Genomic DNA, 27,356 nt, shown 5'->3' with positions numbered 1-27,356 from the left:
GTGTTCCTGCCAGTCCCTCTACTTTCCTATTAAAAACTGACCACACTAAGCATGAGATCACACCGTAGCCAGTTCTTTAGTTAAGCTAAACTAAAGGGAAGGGAAAGTTGGAACAAGTGACATCTGTGAGTGGTCAGATGATTAAATGACCAATTTATAGTATTTAAGTGTATAGACTGTTGCTGTAACCATAATCTGCATTATAAAAGAGAAGGAGAGCACCCGATGCTAGTGTCCTGGTAAGGGGTTACTGTAGCAACAATGTTGGATGTATATTGTCAAAGAATTGCTAACTGTATTTCCAAAAAATATAAATCTCTTTATTAAATAATTAAAATACAATTAATCATCATTGTGCAACAACCTTGAATTAAAATAGAATAGATTGGATTTAATTAGGTCCAATAGGGCCCAATTGCTACATGCATGATTTGATGACAAGCCAGACAGAAAAAACAAAAACAATACAATGGACAAAAACAAATAACACACAGTTCTTTAGTTATGCTGGGTGCTCAGCCTACTCTCCTCCAATGATCAGACTTGTTCTAACATACCCACAATGCACAGCCTTTAATTGGGAAGCTCAGTGTACTGCTGCTGCTTCTCCCCCCCCTCCCCCCAACTCTTTATGCAGCTGAAAACAGAGGGAATGTGATCACTTATAAAAAGCGGGAAAAAGGAATTTATAATGTTTTTTACATCCATACACAAATGTTTTGTCTTTCATTTCTGTTTTAAACTGAATGGATTGTTTTACAAGGTGATCGTTTACAATCACTTTAAACACAGTCAGGCATTGAGATTCTTCTTCCTTCTATAATACTCAGAGGGCCAAGGTTGTATGTTTCTTACTGTTGTACTGTGCTTCCTAGGACTGGGCAGTAAAGCTCGATTCACACCTATGCATGTTGCTTTTGAGCGTTTTTGGAGGTTTTTTTTTCATGCTTGCCACGTTTTTGAGCCGCGTTTTTGCCGCGTTTTTGCGGCGTTTTTGCCGCGATTTGCGTTTTTTTTTTTTTTTTTTTTTTTCATTTTTTTTTACAGTCTTAAAAAAAAATTACAAAAAAAAAAAAAACGCACCAAAAACGCATCAAAAACGCTGCAAAAATGCTGCAAAAACGCAGCACTTGCGTTTTTGATGCTTGTCCATTGAAAACCATTACATGCAAAATGCTGCTTTTTGCATGCAAAAAAGTCCCCGACCCTTTCCAAAAACGCTGAGATACAAAAAAGCATTGATGTGAACATGTTCCATAGGAACCCATGTTAAAAAATTCCCGTGCATTTCTGCAAAATGCAAAATGCATCAAAAAACGCGCTAGTGTGAATGGGGCCTAAGACAGAAAGAAATGAATGTAATATTGTACAGTGTTTGCTTTGGTGTTTCATTGTTATATAGTTCTGTGCGTTCACTATAAACATACAAAATTCCATAGAAAAGGAGATTGCAGTATAATTTTGTCATATTGATGAGATGCATCAGGGGAGTAAGGGAAAGTGGGATGATTTTTCACACAAATTTTACCTAAACAGCTTAAAACCGTAATAAACCCAAAACCCAAAACATATTAAATTGCAGCTCACTAATTCTTAGATGTGGTGTCTGCATTTGTTTTCTTCTTTAGGCTTTTTTTCCTTTATTTTCAGCCGACCCAGCTGGTAAGTCTATTTTTTTTTTTCAACTTACATTAAAGAGAAACTGCAGTCTGCTTGCATAATTTGTAATAAAAACATCTTTGCCATTCTGATGCTTCCCTCCAACCACTTTGCTTATTATTTTATATATACTGCGATTCTTTACTTGCCAAATATGCTGCAGAAATCTCCCTCCACTGAGTCTGGCTGCAGCCATTTTAAATGTGGGCAGCTGAAGCTGCTGCCTGTTTACTTCCTGGAATTACACAGACACGCAGAGGCAGACCTCCAGCTCTGCAGTCCTGCAGCTTTCATTGGCCCTCATATGACTCATCCCCCCTCCCTTCCTGGCAAACTCTCACGAGAGTGAGAGAGAGGGCTGTACATGATGTCATAAGCCTAGGCTAATGACCAGGCAAGAAACAGGAAGTGGACTGTATAAGGTATTTACTGGCAGAAAAAAAATGTTTTACTATCCAAAGTTAACAAGGGCAGAAGATTTAATAGATGGAAAGTTGAAAAAATGACTGAAGGTCTGCTTTAACAGAACAAGCTGTCCAGACAAAATAGCAATTAGAGGAATGAAACAAATAATTTACCACTGACAGGGGTGCTTACATTGATCAGCTGTTATTCATTTATGTAATCATCTTTATTCCAAAAAGAGAAAAAGGAGAAAACAGTGTTTGCTGTAACTGCTTATAAAGTGTTGGAGTTCATCTTCAATTTGTTAGTCAAGTCCATCTAAATCTGTTAGTCTAACACTAACTTCTCCCCAGACTGACAATGTTGCTCTCCAAAGGAGTCTGCTTTACTACCTCATCCAGAATACAGGAACGCTAAGACAGGAAGTGTGTAACACGGACTGTATCACTAGGTGAAATAAAGAAAAATAAAAATAAAACGAATGCAGCCACCACATCACAGGACTGGCAAGCTGCAATATATTACCTTTTTGTGGTTAATACTGCTATAAGTGTATGTAAACCTTTTTACTAGTTTTGCATTGAGTGTAGAATAGTTAGATGAAATCTACCAGAGAAGAAAATTCCAGCGTTGGACAGTTGTCTCCAGAATAAGTGTGCCCATTGTGGGATTTCCCCTTAACTCTTGTTCTGGGGACAACTCTAACATTTAGGATTTCCCCTCATTGCTCACCATTACAAAATAGGGGTGAATGTCTTTAACTTCTTCCCACCCAGTCTATTGTAAAATGACGGCCAGGCGGGAGCCCTGTTATCCTGGGTGGACATCATATGACATCCTCCCAGGATCGCGCCTCCCATGTGCCCCACAAAGGATGAGTGTAAAAGCCTGCTGCTGGTACCATGTGATTGCTGTGACCAATCACAGCAAATCACATGACAATTGTACACAATGAATGGCTTTGATTTGCCATTCATTCTGTACTATTGTACTATTGTGTTGACCTGTGATTGGTCACAGTGATCACATGGTACAGACAGGGTCAATCACAGCCCAGCTGTACTATGTGATTAGCTGTGGCCAATCATAGCAACTCGCAATAGTAAACACTGAATGAATGGATTTCATTCAGAAAAAATGTTCCTTTTAACAGTGAAATTCACTGTTATAAGCAATCATAGTGTGTAAAAAAAAAAACAAACAAACTGATCACCTCCCCAGACTAGTACAGTGATACAGTATGTAGAAACATGTAATAAAAATGTAATAAAAAGGAAAAAAAATGTATTACATTATTTTTTGCATACTATCACTGATCACTGCCACACCAGTTATATGATGATGCTTTACTTGGTGACAGCATGTAAAAAATTGTAAAAAAAAACAATTTATTTAAATTTCTTTACTTTTCAAAAAATTTTGACAAAAAATGTACAACTTCAAATAACTCGCCATGCCTCTTACTGAATACCTTGCACTGTCTACTTTCAAAAAGGGGTAGATTGGGGGATATTTGTACTTTCCTTGCATTTTCAGGCCTCAAGAAATGAGATTGTCAGGCCGTCAGTACATCGGGACTGATCAATTTTCAGTTTACCATAGTTTTACCATAGATTTTCAGATACCATAGTTTATGGACTCTATAACTTTCCTACAGACTAAATAATATACACAAATTTGGGTTATTTTCATCAAAGAAATGTAGCAGTATACATTTTGGCCCACATCTATAAGAAAGATTATTTATTTGCAAAATTTTATAACAGAAACAAATAAAAACAGGGTAACAGTAAATACTGTACCACCAAAAGAAAGCTCTAATTGTATGAAAAAAATAATAACAATTTCATTAGGGTTGACATGCAATTGTCATTCAAAATGTGATAGCGCTGAAAGCTGAAAATTGGCCTGGCAGGAAGGGGGTGAAAGTGTCCTGTATTGAAGTGGTTAATGGAAAGAGAAGCAGCAATAAAAACTTGATAGAGGGACTAACCCTTGCTCACACTATCCAAAACTGAAAACAAAAAGGTTTAGCCTAGAGATACACTTTAGCAAGCAAAATCAGGAGTTTTTGCTTCAGTACATTTTCCCCTTGTGGCAAAATTGCAAATGTAAACAGGGAATTGATTCCACCAAAATCCTTCCTTTCATCCTCACTGGTTATTAAAAAATTATCTGGTCCTGGTCTATAGTAGTGCAACAGGAAGGGACTTCATAGCAACGAGGAAGGGTTAGAACCTCTGTTAGCTATTCATAGGTGTCTGGAAGTTGAAGATAATTTCCATAATGTCTTGTCCCCACAACAACAATGGTCTCTGGGAAAGGAAGTGATGGGAAATCTCCCTGGCAAAAACATTACCAGCAATAAAAATCTCAGAGAAGTTCTGGGATTTCCCCACTGCATCCAAAACAAAAACAAAATAAATAATTCTGATTAGTACTGGTACAACCCCCAGCCAAACCCCAGCTTTGAACAGACGATGCAGCCTGCTGCCCGGAGAGTACAGAGCTTGTCATCATACTAATTGTAATTAAATGAAGAGTCCTGAATTCCTGCTTTTGCATTCACCATGTAAATTGAATGATGAAAAATGTAGAACACAGAGATGCAAACTCTGATTTCCAGGATTGAACAAATGTCTAAGCTTACCTCATTCCACAGCTGAAGCTCTTGATCTGCTCGAAGCACAAGAGATGAAAAGGGAGCACCTACAAAACATGAGTTTCAAATCAAACTTCATTAGGTGTTTAATGGTAAACCACTGTAATGTTCTATAATAATATTCAAACTGAATTTGTCAAAGATCTTCTTATAAGCTATGATATCAAAGCAAACTTTGGTCCCCTAAAAAACAAGTGAATGAACATTATGTTACTCCTTTGTATATTACATGGAAAAGACTATAAACTATTCTAAGTAGATCTAAAGGCAACATTTTTTTTTCCCCTGTGGAGATTCCCCATTAATCCTGTTCTTTAGAAACAGCTGGATGTGAGAGAACATCTCTCCAAAATGAGAGAAATGCCCCCTTGCTGGCGGAACAGGCAGTGCCAGGAAAAGATCATCTATCATCTAGAGCCCAGGGCGAACATGCCAAACTGTGCCCCCCCCCCCAAGATGTATAAGCACTAAATTGCATCCTTACCCCCTAAGCATTTATTCTCCCTCCTCCCAGTACAAATCCCCCCTCTCAGCACACATCTTTGACCCACCCACACCCCAAAATCCCCCCAGCTAAAATGCCCCCCTTACAAAAAAGAAAAATTCACCCCCAACACAAATTCCTCCCTAACCCCCCCTCCCAACACAAATTTCTTCAAGTCACCACTCTTAGCCCCCCTCTAATTTCCCCTCCTAGAACAAGACTTAACCTCTGATGCCCCAAATTACGTCTTCCAACACAAATCCCCTTCCCCCAATTTCCTTGTGGCACCCCCCCCACCTCACATGATACCACAGTGCCCAGGGCAGCTGTCCCCATTGGAACTCCTGTTCCGGTACTGGTGCCAAATCAAAATGTTGCATATTTCCTTATGTTCAATCAGTAGTCATAGAGCACAATTAAATAGAGTAAGGCTGCTTTCACATTGCAGCACATATAATTTCAGACTGCTGCACTTTTAAAACACACTATGCATTAAATAAATGCGTTGCATTACAGCCTTTACATTTTTTTACAGGTTACCTGTTTGGAGTTAGAGGAGGTCTTGCACTAGAATTATAGCTGTCTGTGTCTATCTGTGGTCTAAGACCCCAAATCCCTTCTTTGCACTTAAAAGCATTCAAAACGCAAAGTTTGGTGCCATTAAATCTTCAGTAAACCGGAAGTGATGTCATAACATCGCTTCCGGGTTACTAGATCTGAGACCCGATCAAAGGGCCTCCCGGTGGGATGGGAGAGCCTGGGCGAGCGGGGGGGGGGGCCAAGTAAGCCAACCGTCCGCTCAAAAAAACGGCATCACCCTGTTACAACCCCTTGAAGCTGAGGCCGCATATTTGCATTACGTCGGCATCGAGGGGTTACATTTCAAGCTGTCTAAAGTAGTAGCATGATATGATGTCCACGACAACTTTCAATATTGTGATTTGCCAGTGAAACTGGTATACGAGGACACCTAAATTAAGAACTACTGTACGTCACCTGAACAACTTTTGCAGCATCCGTAGCAGTAACAGTATCTCAAAATAGTTATTGTTAGAAAAATATTATGTGCAGTCAATAGAACATCTCCAACATAGTAATTACAGAGATTTGGGGAATCCAAGAGTAATGTTGCACAAAATATAGTTTTAATGTAAATATCAGCAGACTAATGTCTAGTCTCCTTGCAGAAAATAAAACACATAAATCACGTTAAATTTAACATAAATCAAAAAATACTAGTTCCACAGAAAGACACAGAACATTTAGCAGATAATCTACATTAGACTTTGACTCAACACTAAAATGCACATTTAATGACAAGACAAGCCATTAAACAACCCCTTATACAGAATGAGTTATCGTTTGTATTTAAACACATTCTGGAAATAGTAGGAAAAGTTGACTTTTCTTTAGGGGGTTGTAGTGTAGTTTACTCAACTTTTTTTGTAAGAAGTTCTGACCATATCAGTGCCCCCATGGTATTTATAGCCAAACTCCAGGATATTAAAAAAAACAGTGCCTAGTGCTTAAAATTAAAAAAAAAAAAAAAACAGCTTTCACTGCCATACTCACCTCCTTTATGGCACTGCCTCCAGAAGCTTTACTTTGTCCTGGTGTTGCCGCTGGTCTTCCAGGGTGGATGATGTCAAGTATCATTCACTGGAATTGGGCTTAAAAAATACTTTGAACCATATACTGTACTTCAACCACACAACTTCTCAACACAAAGAAGTAGAGAAATTTGGAGGCAACATTTCCTGACCATTCCCTTCCATTGAGATTTCCTTATACTGTCTGTCTTGGTGGTACCATTCAGCAAGACAGGACAGTAAGAATTTGTCACTCTATATAAACCTGTTGGCTTTATGCCCATTTGATAGATTCACCTATACTTCCTGATCTGGTGATACCAGTGACTGACAAAGCACGTGTGGGATGGGGGAATTCCTAACATGGCTGGATTTCAACTTTAAATGGTCCGTCCATCTAAAATTTATATCCCGTTCTTTGGGAGATCAAAGTTAAAGAAATAAAACACCAAAACAAATTTTGGAGGACTCTGGTGGGAAAATATTTTGCATTTCCTTGTGTACTATGCATTTTCCCTGTTGTTTTTTAAAAGACTAGTTTACTTTTATGGAAAGCTAGATTAGTCCACCTTCCTTAAAGGGGAGGGTCACCCTAAAAAAAAAAATGCATTAATATTCTTAAAAATTAAAAAAAAAAACATTTGAAAAAACAAATTTAACTTACCAGAAACCCCTGTTGCTAGGCAGTCTTCCTAATCTGCCTCTTCCTATTCCGTGGCTCTTCCTCCTCTTTGGCGAGCGGCCCCGTTGACTTCTGGGACATGTTTGTGTCCCAGAACACAACGGGGCCATTCACAAAGCGCCGCGCGACTCGCGCATGCTCAGTAGGAAACGGGCAGTGAAGCCGCAAGGCTCCACTGCCTGTTTCCCTTCGTTAAGATGGCGGCGCCGGCAGCCGATCCGATGGACGGATCAACCTCGGGGGGGCCAACATCGTGGGCTCGCTGGACAGGTAAGTGTCCTTATTAAAAGCCAGCAGCTACAGTGTTTGTAGCTGCTGACTTTAAAAAAAAAAACCATCGCAGCCGGAACACCGCTTTAACCCCATTACTTAAACTAAGTCAGAACCCCAACCCCGTTGCTTATGTACCTCTGTTTCCTCAGGTGTTTACTTCCTCTGGACCAAAATTTTCTTCAGAGCTGGCCACAACTGTGTAGTGTACCCCCACAGACTTGTTTAGGCCCATACTCCAAAAGATCCTCAGGGTACAGCATGCAGTTTATGAGAGCTTACTTTGTAGGTGTGGTCAGTGCCAGGGGCAGACTGACAACTCATGGGGCCCCTGGGCAATAGGAGATTATGGGGCCCCCGGGCAATAGGAAAAGATTATGGGGCCCCCGGGCAATAGGAGATTATGGGGCCCCCAGGCAATAGGAGATTATGGGGCCCCCAGGCAATAGATTATGGGGACACACAGTATACACACACACACACATACAGTATACACACACAGACACACAATATACACACACAGTATACACACACAGAATACACATACACACACTGAAAAGGTACTGGAGAAAAAAACACAGATTTTTTCATACTGTCCCTAGTTTTATTGAGGCTGGCAACCCTGATGGGTCCCCTTAGGGCATGGGGCCCTCGGGCGAGTGCCCGAATGGTCAGTCCGCCCCTGGTCAGTGCTAAAGAAGATTGTGGCCCAGAGGAAGAAAAATTGGTAAAGACCGAATTTGCCATACTGCAATAAGTAAACACGTTTTTTTTTATGTGGGCTAAGGAAGGTGGATTAGCATAGTTTTTAATTAATGCGATCCAGTCCTTTAACATATTCTATACCAGGAAGAATGCAGACTAACAGGAAACAACTGTAAAGATCAACTTTAAAAAGAGCAATTATACTCCAAGGCAGGGAAATCCACATGAAACAGAGGAAACCAAAATCTCAAGCTATACTACAACCTAATTTAGCTCACCAGATCCACTTTATTTCTTGGAGCACAGTTAATCATCATAAAGGAAAAATATGATCAAATCTAATAATCTGTGACCACCAAGCTATCCAATAAAATAAAAAAGTAGCTTTAACAATCCAACATATACGGCATTTTCTTATCCTTGTCATCTATGCAAATGTATACAAGTGAGTATGGCACATGCGTAATATCATTTCATTTTACAAACCTTATATTGATTCTACTTTTGCAGTAAAATGTTATGTTCTTGTGAAGTCTGCTCTGGTATCCAGGGTTTAAAATTGTGAGGTGGTCACCATGCACGGTAAAAATCTTTCCAGCTATTTCATTGCAGTAAACTCCCAACTGAATCTGTTTATGTTCTGATAGTGTGATAGTATTTTTGTGTCTAATTAAGCCCTAAACCAATGGAATATCTTCCACCAGGCTAGAAGAATGGACTGGCCAAGACAGCAGTCTGAGTATTTTACTGTTCAGCAGTGGCGACAGGTACTCAAAATTTTTTTTGGGGGGGGGGGTGCAAACAAACTGAAAAATTCTGAAAAAAAACATCAATTTCAGCCTCACTGTGCCCATCTAATGCAGCCGCTGTGCCCATCAAACGCAGCCACTGTGCCATCAAAAGCAGCCACTGCGGCCATCAAACCCAGCCACTGTGCCATCAAACGCAGCCATTGTGCCCATCAAACTCAGCCACTGTGCCATCAAACGCAGCCACTGTGCCCATCAAACACAGCCATTGTGCCATCAAATGCCGCCACTGTGCCCATCAAATGCAGCCACTGTGCCATCAAACGCAGCCACTGTGGCCATCAAACCCAGCCACTGTGCCATCAAACGCAGCCACTGTGCCATCAAATGCAGCCACTGTGCCCATCAAACGCATCCATTGTGCCATCAAATGCTGCCCCTGTGCCCATCAATTGCTGCCACTGTGCCCATCAAATGCCGCCACTGTGCCCATCAATTGCTGCCACTGTGCCTATCAAATGCCGCCACTGTGCCCCATCAAATGCTGCCACTGTGCCCCATCAACTGCTGCCACTGTGCCCCATCAAATGCCGCCACTGTGCCCATCAAATTTTGCCACTGTAACCTCCTCACCTGCTCGCCGTCTGCCCGGCATTTACCCTGTCTCGATGGTGGGTCAGGCAGCAGGTGACGGTGGCCAGCTGTGGGACCTTTCTGCGGCGAGCTGTGTCCTCAATGCGTCTCCTCCCCTCCTACTGATAGGCGTCCAATCGCAGCACCTGTCCTTTCAGCCAATCAGGTGACGTGTAACAGACCAGCGCTTGAATGAATCTTTCCATTAGTCATAGAGGGCAGTGACTAATGGACGCACCGCCACTGCTGTTCAGTCTGCCTTTATAAAACAGACTAATATTAGGAGTTTTTGTATAAGAGTGGCAGAGCTGTTTAATATTCATTGTTATTTTTAATTATATCAAAACCCAAAAACTAAAATGTAATATACTGCAGCTTATCAGTTCTCATATGTAGTGATTGCATTAGTTTTCTCCACTGTATCTTTATTCTCCTCCAGAAGTCCAACCATGGTGGTCACTATCATGTTACATAGTGTTTGTCTGTTTGTTTGCCCTTAATAATTTTGTCCCTCTTTCACTCCATAGCTAGGGGATGCTCTATGTAGTAAGTCCCATCCTCTTTTTAGTGTGTCTTTAGTTACTTTTCTGAGCACATGTTATTGCTGTGGCTAGACATAATGATTTTTTGACCTACCTGATGTTCATCTGTTATGATCTGCACAAGTTTTAGATTAAAACTTTCTACAATAGGCAAGATGTCATTTGGATCAAGTCACTGTTTACCAAGCAACTAAGACTAAATTAACGCTATCTCACCACGACTAGATCAGTTTTAGAGATAACACTTTCAGTGCTTAGATTGCAGAAGCAGAACAGTCACACAGGTTGGACTTCAAACATAAAACTGAGGATGACCAGAGTGGATTGGTTCCCTTGGGGAAAAGCTCTAGTGACCAACTTGAAACATAGGAGCCAAATGGTCTGGTGTGTTCACACTGGTGTGGAGGGGAAGAGAAAACAAGGGTTTCACAGATGGACAACAGCACAGAAAGTTGATGAGCACGTTTTTGAAACATTTAATTGGTGGAAGCATGCTATGAAAAGTTCCATGGGCTGGTAATAAGCACTCTGCACTTTAAAGGACTGAGACACTGAGAAGTGTGTTTAGAACATGGGACACTGCTAATTATTCATGATATTTTATTTATTAATAGCACAATGCACTTTACGGTATATTAATTTGCACATATTTTTGGGATTGCCTTTTTTAGGTTATTAATGGTATATGAATTGTACATTTAGTTATTTGTTTGTATTTATTTATCAGTGCTGTATATATACAGTATATAGATATACATCTATTTTATTTGTAAATGACTTTGCATTGCTTTGTGCCAGAATTGTAATTTTATAATGATACTTTTTTTTTATTTATCTACAGCGTTTTGCTACATCATTGCTAAAAGTTTGCAGTTTTAATCAAAAAAGTGGTATATAGTATGTTATTGAAGAACTGGCTCATAGCAGAAATTAAAAATTGCTCTGGTCCATAAAGGGTATACAGGTTTGTGAGCTTACGTGGTAATTGAGAATACAGATGTAAAAATGAGACTAATCCTTCTACATTAAGAAAAGTTAGGCTGGCCATAAACTGATTGAAATTCGGCCGATTGAGCAGGGACCAGCTGAATTTAGATCAGTGTGTTACTGCCCCCGCTTGACAGAAGTCGATACTTTGATCTAAATCTGTTGAACGGACATGCTGGGATTTTTTCTTGATAGGCAGCTGAAGCCAATTGACTGCAGCTCCTTTTCAGTGTATTCTGACAGCGGTGGGTGCAGCAATATCCAGGTGGGGTGGGTGGGGGATTCCTCCATTCAGGTGGAGGAGAGGGGATTATTCCATCGAACCTCAATTGTTCATTGTGTGCTTGAAAACATCTATTATTTTTTAAAATTCAGTCTGTTAGGCAAGTGTAGGGAACACAAACACAATAAATTAACCAATTTTTCAGGAAAAGTCTTAAAACTGCACATGTCCATAAAACAGCAACAAACTACCATACCCAAAATTGTTCATAGGTGATGCTTTAAAATTCATCAATTTAGAGACACCGGGAATGATTACCCTAGAATGATTGCTCTCACTCCAGCATTTATACCAACACCTAATATGTGTGACGCAATCGTTGTCATGTTTGTATGTGTGTGTACATAGGGGGGAAGGGGGCTTTAACCACTTCAATACAGGGCACTTTCACCCGCTTCCTGCCCAGGCCAGTTTTCAGCTTTCAGCGCTGTCGCACTTTGGATAACAATTGTGCGGTCATGCTACACTGTACCCAAACAAAATTTGTATAATTGTTTGAGACAGATAGAGATTTCTTTTGGTGGTATTTAATCACCACTGGGTTTTTTATGTTTTGCTAAACAAACTAAAAACGATAACAAATTTAGAAAAAAAAAAATGATATAATTTTTTAAAATAAGTAATTTCTCTCCTTTACTGATGTACGCTGATGAGGCTACAATGAAAGGCGATGATAGGCTGCACTGATTAGACGGCACTGACGGGCACTGATGAAGCAGAACTGATGAAGTGGTACTGATGAGGTGGCGCTGATGAGGAGGCACTAATATGCAGCACTTATGGACACTGATAGGCAGCACTTATGGGCACTGATAGGTGGCACTGATGGGCAATGATAGGCACTAATAGGTGGCAATGATAGGAGGCACTAATATGCAGCACTTATGGGCACTGATATGCAGCACTGGGCACTCATGGGCACTGATAGGCAGCACTTATGGGCAATGATAGGCAGCACTTATGGGCAATGATAGGTGGCACTGATGGGCAATGATAGGCACTGATAGGTGGCACCGATTGGCATCACTGGTGGGCACTGACAGGCATCACTGATGGGTGACACGGATCACTGTGACCTCTTACCAGCTCTCCTTATGCGCTGTCCTATTTACACTGTGCTCAGCTGTGATTGGACACAGGGTCCGAGGGTCCCACCGCACCACGGATTGCCACGCTGCATGTCCCTGTAGGTGCACACGAGTGGCCCGTTCTAAGGGACGTCATATGACATCCACTCAGAACAGGAAAGCCACCGCCTGTCAATTTGTCGTAGGCTGGGCAGGAAGGGATTAACCTTTTTTTTTTTTTTCACATTTTATTAAACTTTTTTTTGCTATCACAAGGGGGCTGATGAGTCTATTAGACTTCTAAGGTCTCCCGTGCAGTACACTGCAGCTAGTCAAGCACAGACTGGTCAGGGAATGAGCTCTAAAACTGGAAGTAATGAAAAGCTCTAGCTTCTTGCTGCTCTTCCTCTGCTCTTGCTGCTGATACCTGCCATGGCCATCTTGTGTACCCAGGAGGGATGGGGGAACCCAAAATACATGGAAGGGGGGTAGGGTATGGGATGGAGGTCCAGCATTTTTGAGTATCTGCAGAAGTAATCGGGAGGCTTTACATCTACCAGAAAGATATACATTAAAAGACTGTCAGTCAGCTGACTGATGAAATGTAAACAGACTCCTGACTGCTATAGCGGCCAGGAGTCTGTATACAGGGCTGTCCAGCCACTGACATAAGCCTTGCATCAGTGGCAATGAACAGGTTAATATTCTAACCAGACTCTTATCCTGGTATGCAGCCTGGTTTACAAGGAAAGGGAGAGCAGCAAGTGTGCAACCCCTTTTTCCTGTGCCAGATCATACGACATGTCCTGCAACATGGGGGGTGGGGGTACTTTGTAAGAGGGGGGAGAAGCCTACTACCCTTGCAAAGAGCTTCTTCCCACCCCTGGTGCCACAAGAATAAGATGTGGTAATGGGGGGGGGTTTATTATGGAATCTGCATGCCCCCTTTATAAAGAGGAGGTGCCCAAATATTTACCTCCTTCAATCGGAAAGAGTACAGGGTACATTACCCCTTTCCCATTCTAACAAAGAGTTATAAGTAAATAAACACACACACCTTTAAAAAGCCCTTTTCAATTAAAACATACCGTATTTATCGGCATATAACACACACTTTTCCCCTCTGAAAATAGGGGGCAAATCATGGGTGCATGTTATACACCGATACCTGGCTGAGTAGCGAAGTTTGGCGCCATTCCACAAGCGCGTGCAATTTTGAAAGGTGACATGTTGGGTATCTATTTACTCAGCGTAACTTCATCTTTCACATTATGCAAAAACATTAGGCTAACTTTACTGTTTTGGTTTTTGTAAAGCACAAAACAGTTTTTTTTCCAAAAAAAACGCGTTTAAAAAATTGCTGCGCAAATACCGTGCGAGATAAAAAGTTGCAACGACCGCCATTGTATTCTCTAGGGTCTTTGCTAAAAAAACATATATAATGTTTTGGGGTTCTATGTAATTTTCTAGCTAATAAATGATGATTTTTACATGTAGGAGAGAAATGTCAGAATTGGCCTGGGTGCTCCAGAACGCCTGAAGGTGCTCCCCTGCATGTTGGGCCTCTGTATGTGGCCACGCTGTGTAAAAGTCTCACACATGTGGTATCGCCGTACTCGGGAGTAATAGCAAAATGTGTTTTGGGGTGTAATTTGTGCTATGCATATGCGGTGTGTGAGAAATAACCTGCTAATATGACAATTTTGTGGGAAAAAAAAAAGTAAAAAAAAAACCTTGATTTTGCAAAGAATTGTGGGAAAAAATGACAACTTCAAAAAACTCACCATGCATCTTTCTAAATACCTTGGAATGTCTTCTTTCCAAAAAGGGGTCATTTGGGGGGTATTTGTACTTTCCTGGCTTGTTAGGGTCTCAAGAAATTAGATAGGCCGTCAGTACTTCAGGTGTGACCAATTTTCAGATATTGGCACCATAGCGTTTGGACTCTATAACTTTCACAAAGACCAAATAATATCCACCGATTTGGGTTAATTTTACCAAAGATATGTAGCGGTATAAATTTTGGCCAAAATATATGAAGAAAAATTACTAATTTGCAAAATATTATAACAGAAATAAAGAAAAATGTATTTTTTTACAGATTTTTTGGTCTTTTTTCTTTTACGGCGCAAAAAATAAAGAACCCAGCGGTGATTAAATACCACCAAAAGAAAGCTCCATTTGTGTGAAAAAAAGGACAAAAATTTCATATAGATACAGTGTTGCATGACTGAGTAATTGTCATTCAAAATGTGAGAGCACCAAAAGCTGAAAATTGGTCTGGTTAGGAAGGGGGTTTAAGTGCCCAGTGGTCAAGTGGTTAATATTGCAAGTGCTGAAAAGTAAATTGTCATCTGAGAACATATTCTATCTTGTGATTATAGAACCATAATAGTTTGCTCAGTCTTTGTACCTGGAGAACAATTAACACTTTCTCCTGCAGAAAACTTCCAGATTCTAATTATGTAAGCTAAAACGGAGATATAAATCTTGAACAGTTACTCTTAATTAATTATTTGATATGGTTACAGCTTATTGCCTAGATTATTATAAATATAATTACAGAAGGAGACACTGATTTTATTACTGTGATGATTAATTCTGTTCCTGGAATCAATGGCTTACACCAATTCCAGGTTCTAGAAGCCAAAATCAGAAAATAACATTTAACAAGATCTGACTCTTACACTGTTACATCTCTATTGAAAGTAACCAATCATAAAGTGCCCATCTCTCTTTGTTAAGTCAGCAAACTTTAATCTTGGCTCTATTTATATGATTTTTTTATTCACTGAAATTATACTGAAGGCTTAGCAAATATTCGCTGCTCCTGAGGCACGCAAAACGTATGTTGGCAATAAACATGGTTGTGTTGATTTACTAAGGGCTAGTTTATATCGCTTCCTTACAGCCTGTTTTAACCCCTAAAAACCTGCACCCAGGGCCAATCCTAGGGTCACAGACGCCTGGGTGCAGAAATATTTCTGGCGCCCCCACGTGGGTGTGGTCATCTTACCAACTCCTCCCCTTTACAAATGTTTCTATGGCAACGACTCAAACACAGAGATGTTCCCCTAAGAACTCTTCGTTACCCTGGGATCCTCCCATGATCTTTTAACAATAAAGAAAATACAGGAAGAGCTTACACTAATGAGATACAGAGGGCTGTCTGTTAGAGAATCTGTTAGAAAGAGCCCCCAGACATAGTACAAGAGATGGTCAGAGACTGCAGACATGATACAGGAGATGGTCAGAGACAGCAGGCATAATACAGGAGATGGTCAGAGACTGCAGACATAGTACAGGAGATGGTCAGAGACTGCAGATATACTACAGGAGATGGTCAGAGACTGCAGACATAATACAAGAGATGGTCAGAGACTGCAGACATGATACAAGAGATGATCAGAGACTGCAGACATACTACAGGAGACGGTCAGAGACTGCAGACATAATACAGGAGACGGTCAGAGACTGCAGACATAATACAGGAGATGGTCAGAGACTGCACACATACTACAGGAGATGGTCAGAGACTGCATATATACTACAGGAGATGGTCAGAGACTGCAGATATACTACAGGAGATGGTCAGAGACTGCAGACATAATGCAAGAGGTGGTCAGAGACTGCAGACATGATACAAGAGATGATCAGAGACTGCAGACATACTACAGGAGATGGTCAGAGACTGCAGACATAATACAGGAGATGGTCAGAGACTGCAGACATGATACAAGAGATGGTCAGAGACTGCAGACATAGTACAGGAGATTTTCAGAGACTGCAGATATACTACAGGAGATGGTCAGAGAACTGCAGACATACTACAGGAGATGGTCAGAGACTGCAGACATGTTACAAGAGATGGTCAGAGATTGCAGACATGATACAAGAGATGGTCAGACTGCAGACATGTTACAAGAGATGGTCAGAGAATGCGTACATATGACAGGAGATGATCAGAGACTGGAGATATAATACAGGAGATGGTCAGAGACTGCAGACATATTACAGGAGACGGTCAGAGACTGCAGACATACTACAGGAGAAGGTCAGAGACTGCAGACATATTGCAGACATAGTACAGAAGATGATCAGAGACTGCAGACATGTTACAAGAGATGGTTGGAGACTGCAGACATGTTACAAGAGATGGTCAGAGACTGCAGACATGTTACAAGAGACTGCAGTTCCTATGGACGTTAATAAATAATGGCCAATCGACCCTCTCACCTGACCCAGCGATACAGCAACAACGGTTCCTCTGATCAGGAGTCAGCTCACTCTGAATTGCCCGTAGTGACTCTGCTGGATAGAGTCCAGATCTGTATTCTGGCAATGACTCCATTCCTTTCTCCACCAGGGATGGCGCCAGGCTGTGTGGCTTTCCCTCATGTGGCACAGGTCAGTGGGGTTCTCTCTCTGATGGTGTTCCCTCAGCACCGTCCTCTCCCTTTGGAGTCCTGAGTGCACTTCCCTGAAAGCTTTCCTGGGCTCCTGGCTCTCTCTCTCCCATTCAGTTGAGCATGTTGTGTGGGCTGCAGTTTCTGTGTTACAGTGGGGCTGCCAGTCCTTGGGACTACATGTCCCACAATCCTCTTCTTTGCTCCTTTTTTTTCTTCCCTGGCCGATATGAAGGCGGGGGAAGAAACATAGTGCGCCGCTCACTAGTACAACAGCGCGCACGAGGAGAGGGGAAACAAGAGCCCGTGGCTGCAGTGGCGTCACTAGGGTTGGTGTCACCCGGTGCGGTAAAACATGGTATCACCGCCTCCACCAACTATAGTCGCCCCTCAGTACAGACCCCCCTCCACTAAGTATAGACAACCCTCCGTCAGTGCAGACCCCCCCACTAAGTATAAACACCTCCCTCAGTATAGACCCCCCAGGACAAAACACCCCCCTTTTTCAGAATAGACCCCCCTCAGGACAAACCACCCCCTCCATTAGTACAGAACCACCCCCCCTCCATTAGTACAGAACCCCCAGAACAAACCACCCCCCTCCATTAGTACAGACCCCCCTCAGGACAAACCACCCCCTTCATTAGTACAGACCCCCCCAGGACAAACCACCCCCCCTACATTAGTATAGACCCCCTTCAGGACAAACCACCACCCTCCATTAGTACAGACCCTCCGCAGAACAAACCACCCCCCCACATTAGTACAGACCTCCAGAACCCACCCCCCCTCCATTAGTACAGACCCCCCAGGACAAACCACCCCCCTCCATTAGTACAGACCTCTGCGACAAACCACCTGCCCCCTTCCATTAGTACAGACCCCCCCAGGACAAACCACCCCCCTCCATTAGTACAGACCCCTGCGACAAACCACCTGCCCCCTTCCATTAGTACAGAACCCCCCCAGAAAAACCACCCCCCTACATTAGTACAGACCCCCTAGGACAAACCACCCCCCCTCCCTTAGTACAGACCCCCCAGGACAAACCACCCCCACCATTAGTACAGACCCCCAGGACACACCACCCCCCTCCATTAGTACAGACCCCCCAGGACAAACCACCCCCCTCCATTAGTACAGACCCCCTCCAGGACAAACCACCCCCCTCCATTAGTTTAGACCCCCAGGACAAATCACCCCCCCTCCATTAGTTCAGACCCCCCCCCAGGAAAAATCACCCCCTCTACATTAGTATAGACCCCCCCAGGACAAACCACCCCCCTACATTAGTACAGACCCCCCAGGACAAATACCCCCCTACATTAGTTTAGACCCCCAGGACAAATCACCCCCCTACATTAGTATAGACCCCCAGGACAAACCACCCCCCCTACATTAGTACAGACCCCAAGGACAAATCACCCCCCTACATTAGTTTAGACCCCCCAGGACAAATCACCCCCCTACATTAGTATAGACCCCCCAGGACAAACCACCCCCCTACATTAGTACAGACCCCCAGGACAAATTACCCCCCTTACATTAGTAAAGCCCCCCCAGGACAAACCACCCCCTAAATTAGTACAGACCCCAGGACAAATCACCCCCCACATTAGTTTAGACCCCAGGACAAATCACCCCCCCTACATTAGTATAGACCCCCTCAGGACAAACCACCCCCTACATCAGTACAGACCTCCCAGGACAAATCACCTCCCTCTACATTAGTTTAGACCCCCCAGGACAAACCACCAGCCCCCACAATAGCACAGACCCCCAGGACAAATCACCCCCCACCTACATTAGTATAGACCCCCCAGAACAAACCACCCCCCCTACATTAATACAGACCCCCCCAGGACAAATCACCCCCCTACATTAGTATAGACCTCCCAGGACAAATCACCCCCCACATTAGTATAGACCCCCCAGGACAAACTACCCCCTCTACATTAGTACAGACCCCCCAGGACAAATCACCCCCCTAGATTAGTTTAGACTCCCCCAGGACAAACCACCTCCCTACATTAGTACTGATCCCCCAGGGCAAATCACCCCACCCCCTACATTAGTTTAGACCCCCTCCGGACAAATCACCCCCCTACATTAGTATAGACCCCCCAGGACAAATCCCCCCCCCTACATTAGTATACACCCCCCCAGGACAAATCACCCCCCTACATTAGTTAAGACCCCCCAGGACAAATCACCCCCCCTACATTAGTATAGACCCCCCCCAGGACAAACTGCCCCCCCACATTAGTATAGACCCCCCCAGGACAAACCACCACCCCCACATTAGTACAGACCCCCAGGACAAATCATCTCCCCTACATTAGTACAGACCCCCAGGACAAATCACCCCCCCAACATTAGTTTAGACCCCCCAGGACAAATCACCCCCCCTACATTAGTTTAGACCCCCCCAGGACAAACCAACCCCCCTACATTAGTACAGCCCCCCCTCCATTAGGCTAATTAAAAACACCCGGGCGGCAGCTGGAGAGGAGAGGACGGTGTGCAGCCGCGCAGCCCGGGTTGAGAACAGAGCGTGTCAGGCTTGGGCAGCAGGAAGGACTCGGAGTTACACACAGGAGAAGTGGAACATGTCGGGCTCGGGCCGCCCCCCCCCCCGACGTCACTGCACGGCCGCGGCTGGTCTCTCTCTGCACACAGAGACAGCCGCTCCGGTCTCCGGCTGTTTCGCTCTCCTCCTCTGACAGGAGGAGGGAGGGGGGATGGGCACGGTGGTGGCGGTGACCGGCGGAGAGAGCCGCCTACGGACAAGGAGAGGAGAAGGGAGCACTCTGGTGCTTCAGCGCCTCTACCTCTGTGGCGCCTGGGTGCACTGTACCCCGTGCACCCTGGCCAGGATTGGCCCTGCCTGCACCACTTCACTGCATCCACATGGATAGCACGTGGTTGTGGGACAGGCGCTGTCATCCACTGAATGCAAAGGGGGATAATGTCTTCTGCCCTGTGATGCAAAGCATCCTGGCTGCAGTATGTGTACACCCCCCATCCGATGCTTAAGTGGGAGCAGTTAGGGGGCGGTAAAAACATGGCTCTACTATGTGTTTTTTTTTACGGCGCCTCAACCTCAAATGTAAACAAGGAAGAGGAGCACGTTCACTTTCAATGTAAATGTTATCTTAGTGAATGAGGTGAAACAAAGTAATGTAAATTGTAAAGAACACCCAATCATGTGCAAAGAAATTAAAAAAAAAAAAGATTCTTAGCAGGAGTTCAGTTTGAATTTGTTAGCCAAGTTGATCTAAATGTGCTAGTGCATCTAATGGTACCCTCTTCCCAGAGTGGCTGCTGTCCAAATGTGTCCTTGTTGCTCCTCCATCAAAAGTGAAGCTGCCCCTAGACAATAGGTGTGCTACTGGCCAGATCCCTAGGTGAACAGAGAGGGAAAAAGCCAGAAAAAATAAAGAAAAAACAAAACAAATGCAGCCACCACATTTAAGGTGGTAAGCTGCAAAGTATTACATTTCTGTTTAATACTGCTTTAAAGGAGAAGTATGTCATTGTAAAATGCCAAACATACATATGAACTTCCATGCTGCAGAATCTGTGTAATGCTGCAGCGATCCCATGCCGGCTCCAGGACTGAGAATTGAGTGACCTGATGAAAGAGAAGCGGGAAGCGAGAAGTGAGAAGAGATCACAGAATAGGAACAGAGAAAAGAAGAGCAGAATAGAAGAGGAGAAGGTTCCCCCAGGCCAGGGGGGCAGAGGAGATCAGATAGGGAGGCTCAGGCTGGTCGGGCGCAAGATCGGAATGGCGTAAGACCACCACGTCCCCACCTAACAGATTTGTAAGGTGAACATACACTTTAAAGTATATTATTTTCTCTACAGCACTTCCCCTTTAAGAATTTCCCACTAGAAAAGCATCACTTTAATGAGCATTTATCAAGCATTCTTGAAGCTTTTTTAACCTTTCATAAACACAACAAAAACATGCTATAAACACACCTTAAATGATATAGGTGTGTTAATGAGCATTGCTTCGGTCTTCGGAATCAATACATGTGTGAAGGAGCCCTTATGGCTTGATGAAGACTAATGTCTCCGGGTGGCACTAAAGGCAGCTGGCTGGCTGCTACATATATTGCACATCAAATGCTACCTCTAATAGACTATTGTAACATTTTTACTAAAGTGATCAGATGACACAAAGGAGAAAGCTTGGACAAAAAAACGCCTTATGGTAAGTACACACTAGAAGTTTTTTTCCATGCAACCCAGCGGGCTAAATTAAAAAAACTACTAAGCGATGTTAGTGCGGTGATCTCCTCCACTGTGCTAATGTGTTCTGACATGACGACTACCATGTCCTATTACAAGGAATGTAAACATCCCTTGTAATAGGAATAGTGCGTGACATGTCCACTTTATGGAGAGATGTGGGGTCTATAAGACCCAACATTTCTCCTCCATTAAAAAAATGAATGATCTCAGGCCTTCCAGTAGAGTCCCCGGCATTGTTTACTTCCGCCAGTCCAGACGTGACATCATAACGTCACGCTCGGGCCTCCAAGAGTCAAAGAGATTGCCAGGGACCATCTGTCCCTCGGATTTCTCTATGACTTTCTTCTGGCGCCAGCGGATTCCTTCACCGACTCGCCGATTGCATGGGCAAACCGGGAGAAGTGCCGGAGGGCGGCGGGAGAGGGGGGGGGACATCCTCTCCCACCACCTGTAAGAATGATCAAGTGGCTAAACAGCTGCTATGATTGTTCTAATGGTGTAGGGAATCGTCGAATTAAAGAAATTATATCTGAATGATGCCTGCAGCTGCAGGCATCATTCAGATATCACTACTGAAAGCCCAGGATGTCATATGATGGCCTGCAATAGCTTATTGCCTCAATAGAGCCTTAGGAAATTTTTGCTATTAAACCGTATGAAGTTGCATGTGAAACTCAAACAAAAGAACAGCACATAATTGTGTGACATAGGAGGAGATCTTTTGCCATAAGCAGTAGGACTGATGCTTTTACAAGCCTAAAAAGTAAACCCAATTAAACTGAGGGGTGATAACTCAGACCTGGCTACCTCTACATCCAACATGAATGCTGGTGATGGTCAGAGACCAGGCTGCTTATTCAGATTATACTTGACAGAAAATGCCACCAGGGTTTTTATTCATTCGTTCAATTTATGTTTAGGCAGCTCTGATATAATTAGCTATGTACACTGATGTCATTGGGGGCTACAGGCTGCTGATAGTCTACACTGACTTGACAGTATAAATATGCAACAATTAATGAATATGTTGATGCATTCAGATCTTGATACTAATTGATTCACCAATATGACAACTAGTAAAATATATTGCTTAACTTAGCTCTCCAATCTACTGTATTTCCATAATGTCAGATTTCCTGCATGATAAACTAATAATGTGGTTACATTGAAGTAGGGCTGGCAAATGTCAAGTGCACATATATATAGAGTTATTTCAGTTTTCAGTAATACATACTGTGGTTATTGGAGAAAGGAAACTGCTTTTAAGATGTGTTTTATTTAAGCAAATGTGAGAAAACAAAACGGTAAAAAAACAAGAAAGAAATTATGTTTGTAATAAATATAATTTTGATGAAAGTAAAATAGTAGCTCTTATTCATTTTTTCTTGTCTTTTTGAAATATCTGAATTTTTGCTTGTTAGATGATGGAAGACATTTAAGCTGTTTACCACTTTACACAAATATTGCTGCAATAAAAGAGTACCTCCAGCTGACTGAGGCATTTGTTATAGCCATCTAGCACATCAAAATTGGATGGATAATGGCAAGTTACACTAAAAATCGATAACAATGCTTGCTTAAGGCTATGTCACACCGTTAATTTTCTCATTTTCTTTACATCAGCTACATATTTTCTCTTATTAGTATTGTTTTGCTTGGAAAAATGAATTTCAGTCAACGAAAACTCTGTGACACAGCAATTCCTTAAATGAGATGGCTCTTTGGAAACTTTTGTGTGTGTATATATATATATCTATATAGATATAGATATATATCTATATAGATATATATATCTATATAGATATATATCTATATCTATATAGATATATATATCTATATCTATATACATATATACACACACACACACACACACACAGTATCTCACAAAAGTGAGTACACCCCTCACATTTTTGTAAATATTTTATATATCTTTTCATGTGACGACGCTGAAGAAATTACACTTTGCTACAATGTAATGTAGTGAGTATACAGCTTGTATAACAGTGTAAATTTGCTGTCCCCTCAAAATAACTCAACACACAGTCATTAATGTCTAAACCGCTGGCAACAAAAGTGAGTACACCCCTAAGAGAAAATGTCCAAATTGGGCCCCAAGTGTCAATATTTGGTGTGGCCATCATTATTTTCTAGTACTGCCTTAACCCTCTTGGGCATGGAGTTCACCAGAGCTTCACAGGTTGCCACTGGAGTCCTCTTCCACTCCTCCATGACGACATCACGGAGCTGGTGGATGTTAGAGACCTTGCGCTCCTCCACCTTCCCTTTGAGGATGCCCCACAGATGCTCAATAGGGTTTAGGTCTGGAGACATGCGTGGCCAGTCCATCATCTTTACCGTCAGCTTCTTTAGCAAGGCAGTGGTCGTCTTGGAGGTGTGTTTGGGGTCGTTATCATGTTGGAATACTGCCCTGTGGCCCAGTCTCCGAAGGGAGGGGTTCATGCTCTGCTTCAGTATGTGACAGTACATGTTGGTATTCATGGTTCCCTCAATGACCTGTAGCTCCCCAGTGCCGGCAGCACTCATGCAGCCCCAGACCATGACACTCCCACCACCATGCTTGACTGTAGGCAAGACACATTTGTCTTTTTGTACTCCTCACCTGGTTACTGCCACACACGCCACTTGACACCATATGAACCAAATAAGTTTATCTTGGTCTCAGACCACAGGACATGGTTCCAGTAATCCATGTCCTTAGTCTGCTTGTCTTCCGCAAACTGTTTGCGGGCTTTCTTGTGCATCATCTTTGGCTTCCTTCTGGGAGGACAGCCATGCAGACCAATTTGATGCAGTGTGCGGCGTATGGTCTGAGTACTGACAGGCCTGCCCCCCCACTTCTTCAACCTCTGCAGCAATGCTGGCAGCACTCATACGTCTATTTTCCAAAGACAATCTCCGGATATGACGCTGAGTATGTGCACTCAATTTCTTTGGTCGACCATGGCAAGTCCTGTTCTGAGTGGAACCTGTCCTGTTAAACCGCTGTATGGTCTTGGCCACCATACAGCAGCTCAGTTTCAGGGTCTTGGCAATCTTCTTATAGCCTAAGCCATGTTTATGTAGAGCAACAATTCTTTTTTTCAGATCCTCAGAGAGTTCTTTGCCATGAGCTGCCATGTTGAACTTCCAAAGACCAGTATGAGAGACTGAGAGTGTTAACACCAAATTTAACACACCTACTCCCCATTCACACTTGAGACCTTGTAACACTAACGAGTCACATGACACGGGCTGGGAAAATGGCTAATTGGGCCCAATTTGAACATTTTCACTTAGGGGTGTACTCACCTTTGTTGCCAGTGGTTTAGACATTTCTTCCGTGTTATAGAAAAGATATAATAAAATATTTACAAAAATGTGAGGGATGTACTCACTTTTGTGAGATACTGTGTGTGTGTGTGTGTGTATATATATATATATATATATATATATATATATATATATATATATATATACACACAGTTTATATAGGCAAGAAAAAACATGTGAAGCCCTTGAAATTAACTGGTTTTCTGCAGTAATTTGCCATAAAATGTGCTTAAAGTGTTAGTTAAGGCATTATTATAAGCAGAAGCAGCTCTCTACTTAGGCAAATTAGGCGGTCGACTTAGGCCTCGCGTTCAGAGGGGCCTCGCGGCCGCCTAATTTGCCTGACATCTGTGTGGGAGTGGGAGGGAATGTCCCCCGGTCACTGTCGGTAATCAGGCCGGGCTGGTAAAGTGTTCCTAATATGCAGCGCCGATCTGAAGTCTCACTCTCGTCCCTCTGCCTCCCGCGGTACTCTCCAGCACCCCCTCTCAGTGTCCTTCTCCATCGCTGTCTGCAGACAAATAATGGAGGTGGAGGCGGAGATGCCGGCCCCTGCTGAACCTGACAGGTGGAATGCATGCACATGCAGAAGTTTGTTCTGCCAGGGTGTGTGCAGGAAGGTAAGTTGGCAGCTTTTTGGAAGAATGAGAGACTTGTGTGCAGAGACTGAAGGAAGGGGCTTGAGATGTGGAAGGGGTGGTGAGAGCAGTGTCTGCAGCAGGGTGGGAGGCTAGTTCTGATGCTGTGCACCTAACTTTAGTTGCTGTCAGGACTGGGCTCAGCCCTTCCCTCTGAGCTGGCCACTCAGCTGTCAGCTAATTGCCAGCTCCTATCTCTCCACAGTTACGCAGCTGTAGATGATATCCTGCTTGTCAGTCCTGCGTACTTAAGCCATCCAGCCCAGAAGATCTCTGCCTTCACCTTAGTCAACATCACAGAGACTCCTCTGCATTCTTGTTAAAAGACTTGCTTGGCTGACATCCCTTCTGGCTCCAGATCCTGCTTGCTGTTTTACTACGCTCATCTCCGGCTCCCTGACATTTGGCTTGTCTGACTATCCATTCCGGTTCCTGAACTCTGGCTATGTTTTGACTAGGTTTGTTCTATTTACTTTTATTATTAAACAAGTGTGATTTAACTGTACTTTTGTCTCGGTCTGATTTCATGATTTCTGACAGTTGCTCTATGCATGCCACTTCAAAGTGGCCTCTGCAGTGATGGAGCAATAAATTAGGGCTCATTCACACCATTTACCATTTTTATACCATCTGCACCCCTCTCGTGTCATACTACCCCCCACCATACACTCCGCACCCCTCTCATGTATATAATTCCCCTCTGCCATACATTCCGCACCCCTCTCATGTACATAATACCCACCGCCATACATTCCGCACCCCTCTCATGTACATACTACCCACCGCCATACATTCTGCACCCCTCTCATGTACATACTACCCACCGCCATACATTCCGCACCCCTCTCATGTCATACTACCCACTGCCATACATTCTGCACCCCTCTCATGTACATACTACCCACCGCCATACATTCTGCACTCCTCTCATTTACATACTACCCACCTCCATACATGCCACACCCCTGTCATGTCATACTTCCCACTGCCATACATTCCGCACCCCTCTCGTGTACATACTACCCACCGCTATACATTCCGCACCCCTCTCATGTCATACTACCCACCGCCATACTTTCTGTACCCTTCTCATGTACATACTACCCACCACCATACATTCCGCACCCCTCTCATGTCATATATAACACCTTTCAGGTACTTCAGCCACCTCCCTCTCTGTCACTCTCCTCTTTCGAAGCACACTGCATTCGTCTTTTCACTCCAATTTCTCTAAGGATAGTTGTGATCTAAAGGGACCCCTGGACCAGTATCAACCTTTCTTGATGAATTCTCTGCCTGGCTACCCTACTTTCTTTCCTCTGAAATCCCCACAATCATTCTCGGGGACTTCAACATCCCTATTAATACTGACACTCCTGCCCCTTCCAAATTTCTCAGTCTAACCTCCTCCTTTGACCTGAAGCAGTGGATACATGCTCCTACTCACTCAGAAGGCAATACCCTTGACCTCGTTTTCTCTCACCTTTGCACTCCATGCAACCTAACTATCCATTCCCTCTCTCGGATCGCCACCTTATTAGTTTCACTCTCTCCCTCTCCTCCACCTTCTCTCACTCCAAACGCCTAAAAGTTACCCGCAGAAACCTACGTCATCTCAACCCTTCTCTTCTCTACTCTGCTATCGTCAACCTCTACGATGAAATCTCACCCCTATCCTGCACCAACCTAGCCACTTCTCTCTGCAACGCTTCACTTCTAGCCTCACTGGACTCACTGGCCCCCCTCACTACACACAAACACAGAATCAGGCCCCGACCCCTTCAACCTTGGCAAACAGATGAGACTAGAAGTCTGAATAAATGTAGTTGTGCTCATGAGCACCTGTGACTAATGCCCTGTACACACGGTCGGACATTGATCGGACATTCCGACAACAAAATCCATGGATTTTTTCAGACGGATGTTGGCTCAAATTTGTCTTGCATACACACGGTCACACAAAGTTGTCGGAAAATCCGATTGTTCTGAACGCGGTGATGTA

At 43.3% G+C, this 27,356-nt stretch overlaps 1 protein-coding gene across 3 annotated transcripts in view; it reads right to left on the bottom strand.

Annotated features, from left to right (window-relative positions):
• The window catches only part of NMU (neuromedin U), a 116,940-nt gene that overhangs the window by 72,602 nt on the left and 16,982 nt on the right, over positions 1–27,356 (bottom strand). For all 3 annotated transcript variants that reach the window (XM_073608428.1, XM_073608426.1, XM_073608427.1), the window contains exon 2: positions 4,715–4,773. In XM_073608428.1, the coding sequence (XP_073464529.1) occupies positions 4,715–4,773 (59 nt within the window). The remainder of the gene's footprint in view (positions 1–4,714; positions 4,774–27,356) is intronic.

The sequence above is a fragment of the Aquarana catesbeiana genome, linkage group LG01, assembly GCF_042186555.1.
Source record: "Aquarana catesbeiana isolate 2022-GZ linkage group LG01, ASM4218655v1, whole genome shotgun sequence".
Taxonomy (NCBI): domain Eukaryota; kingdom Metazoa; phylum Chordata; class Amphibia; order Anura; family Ranidae; genus Aquarana; species Aquarana catesbeiana.
This window is presented reverse-complemented; position numbering and strand designations above follow the sequence as displayed.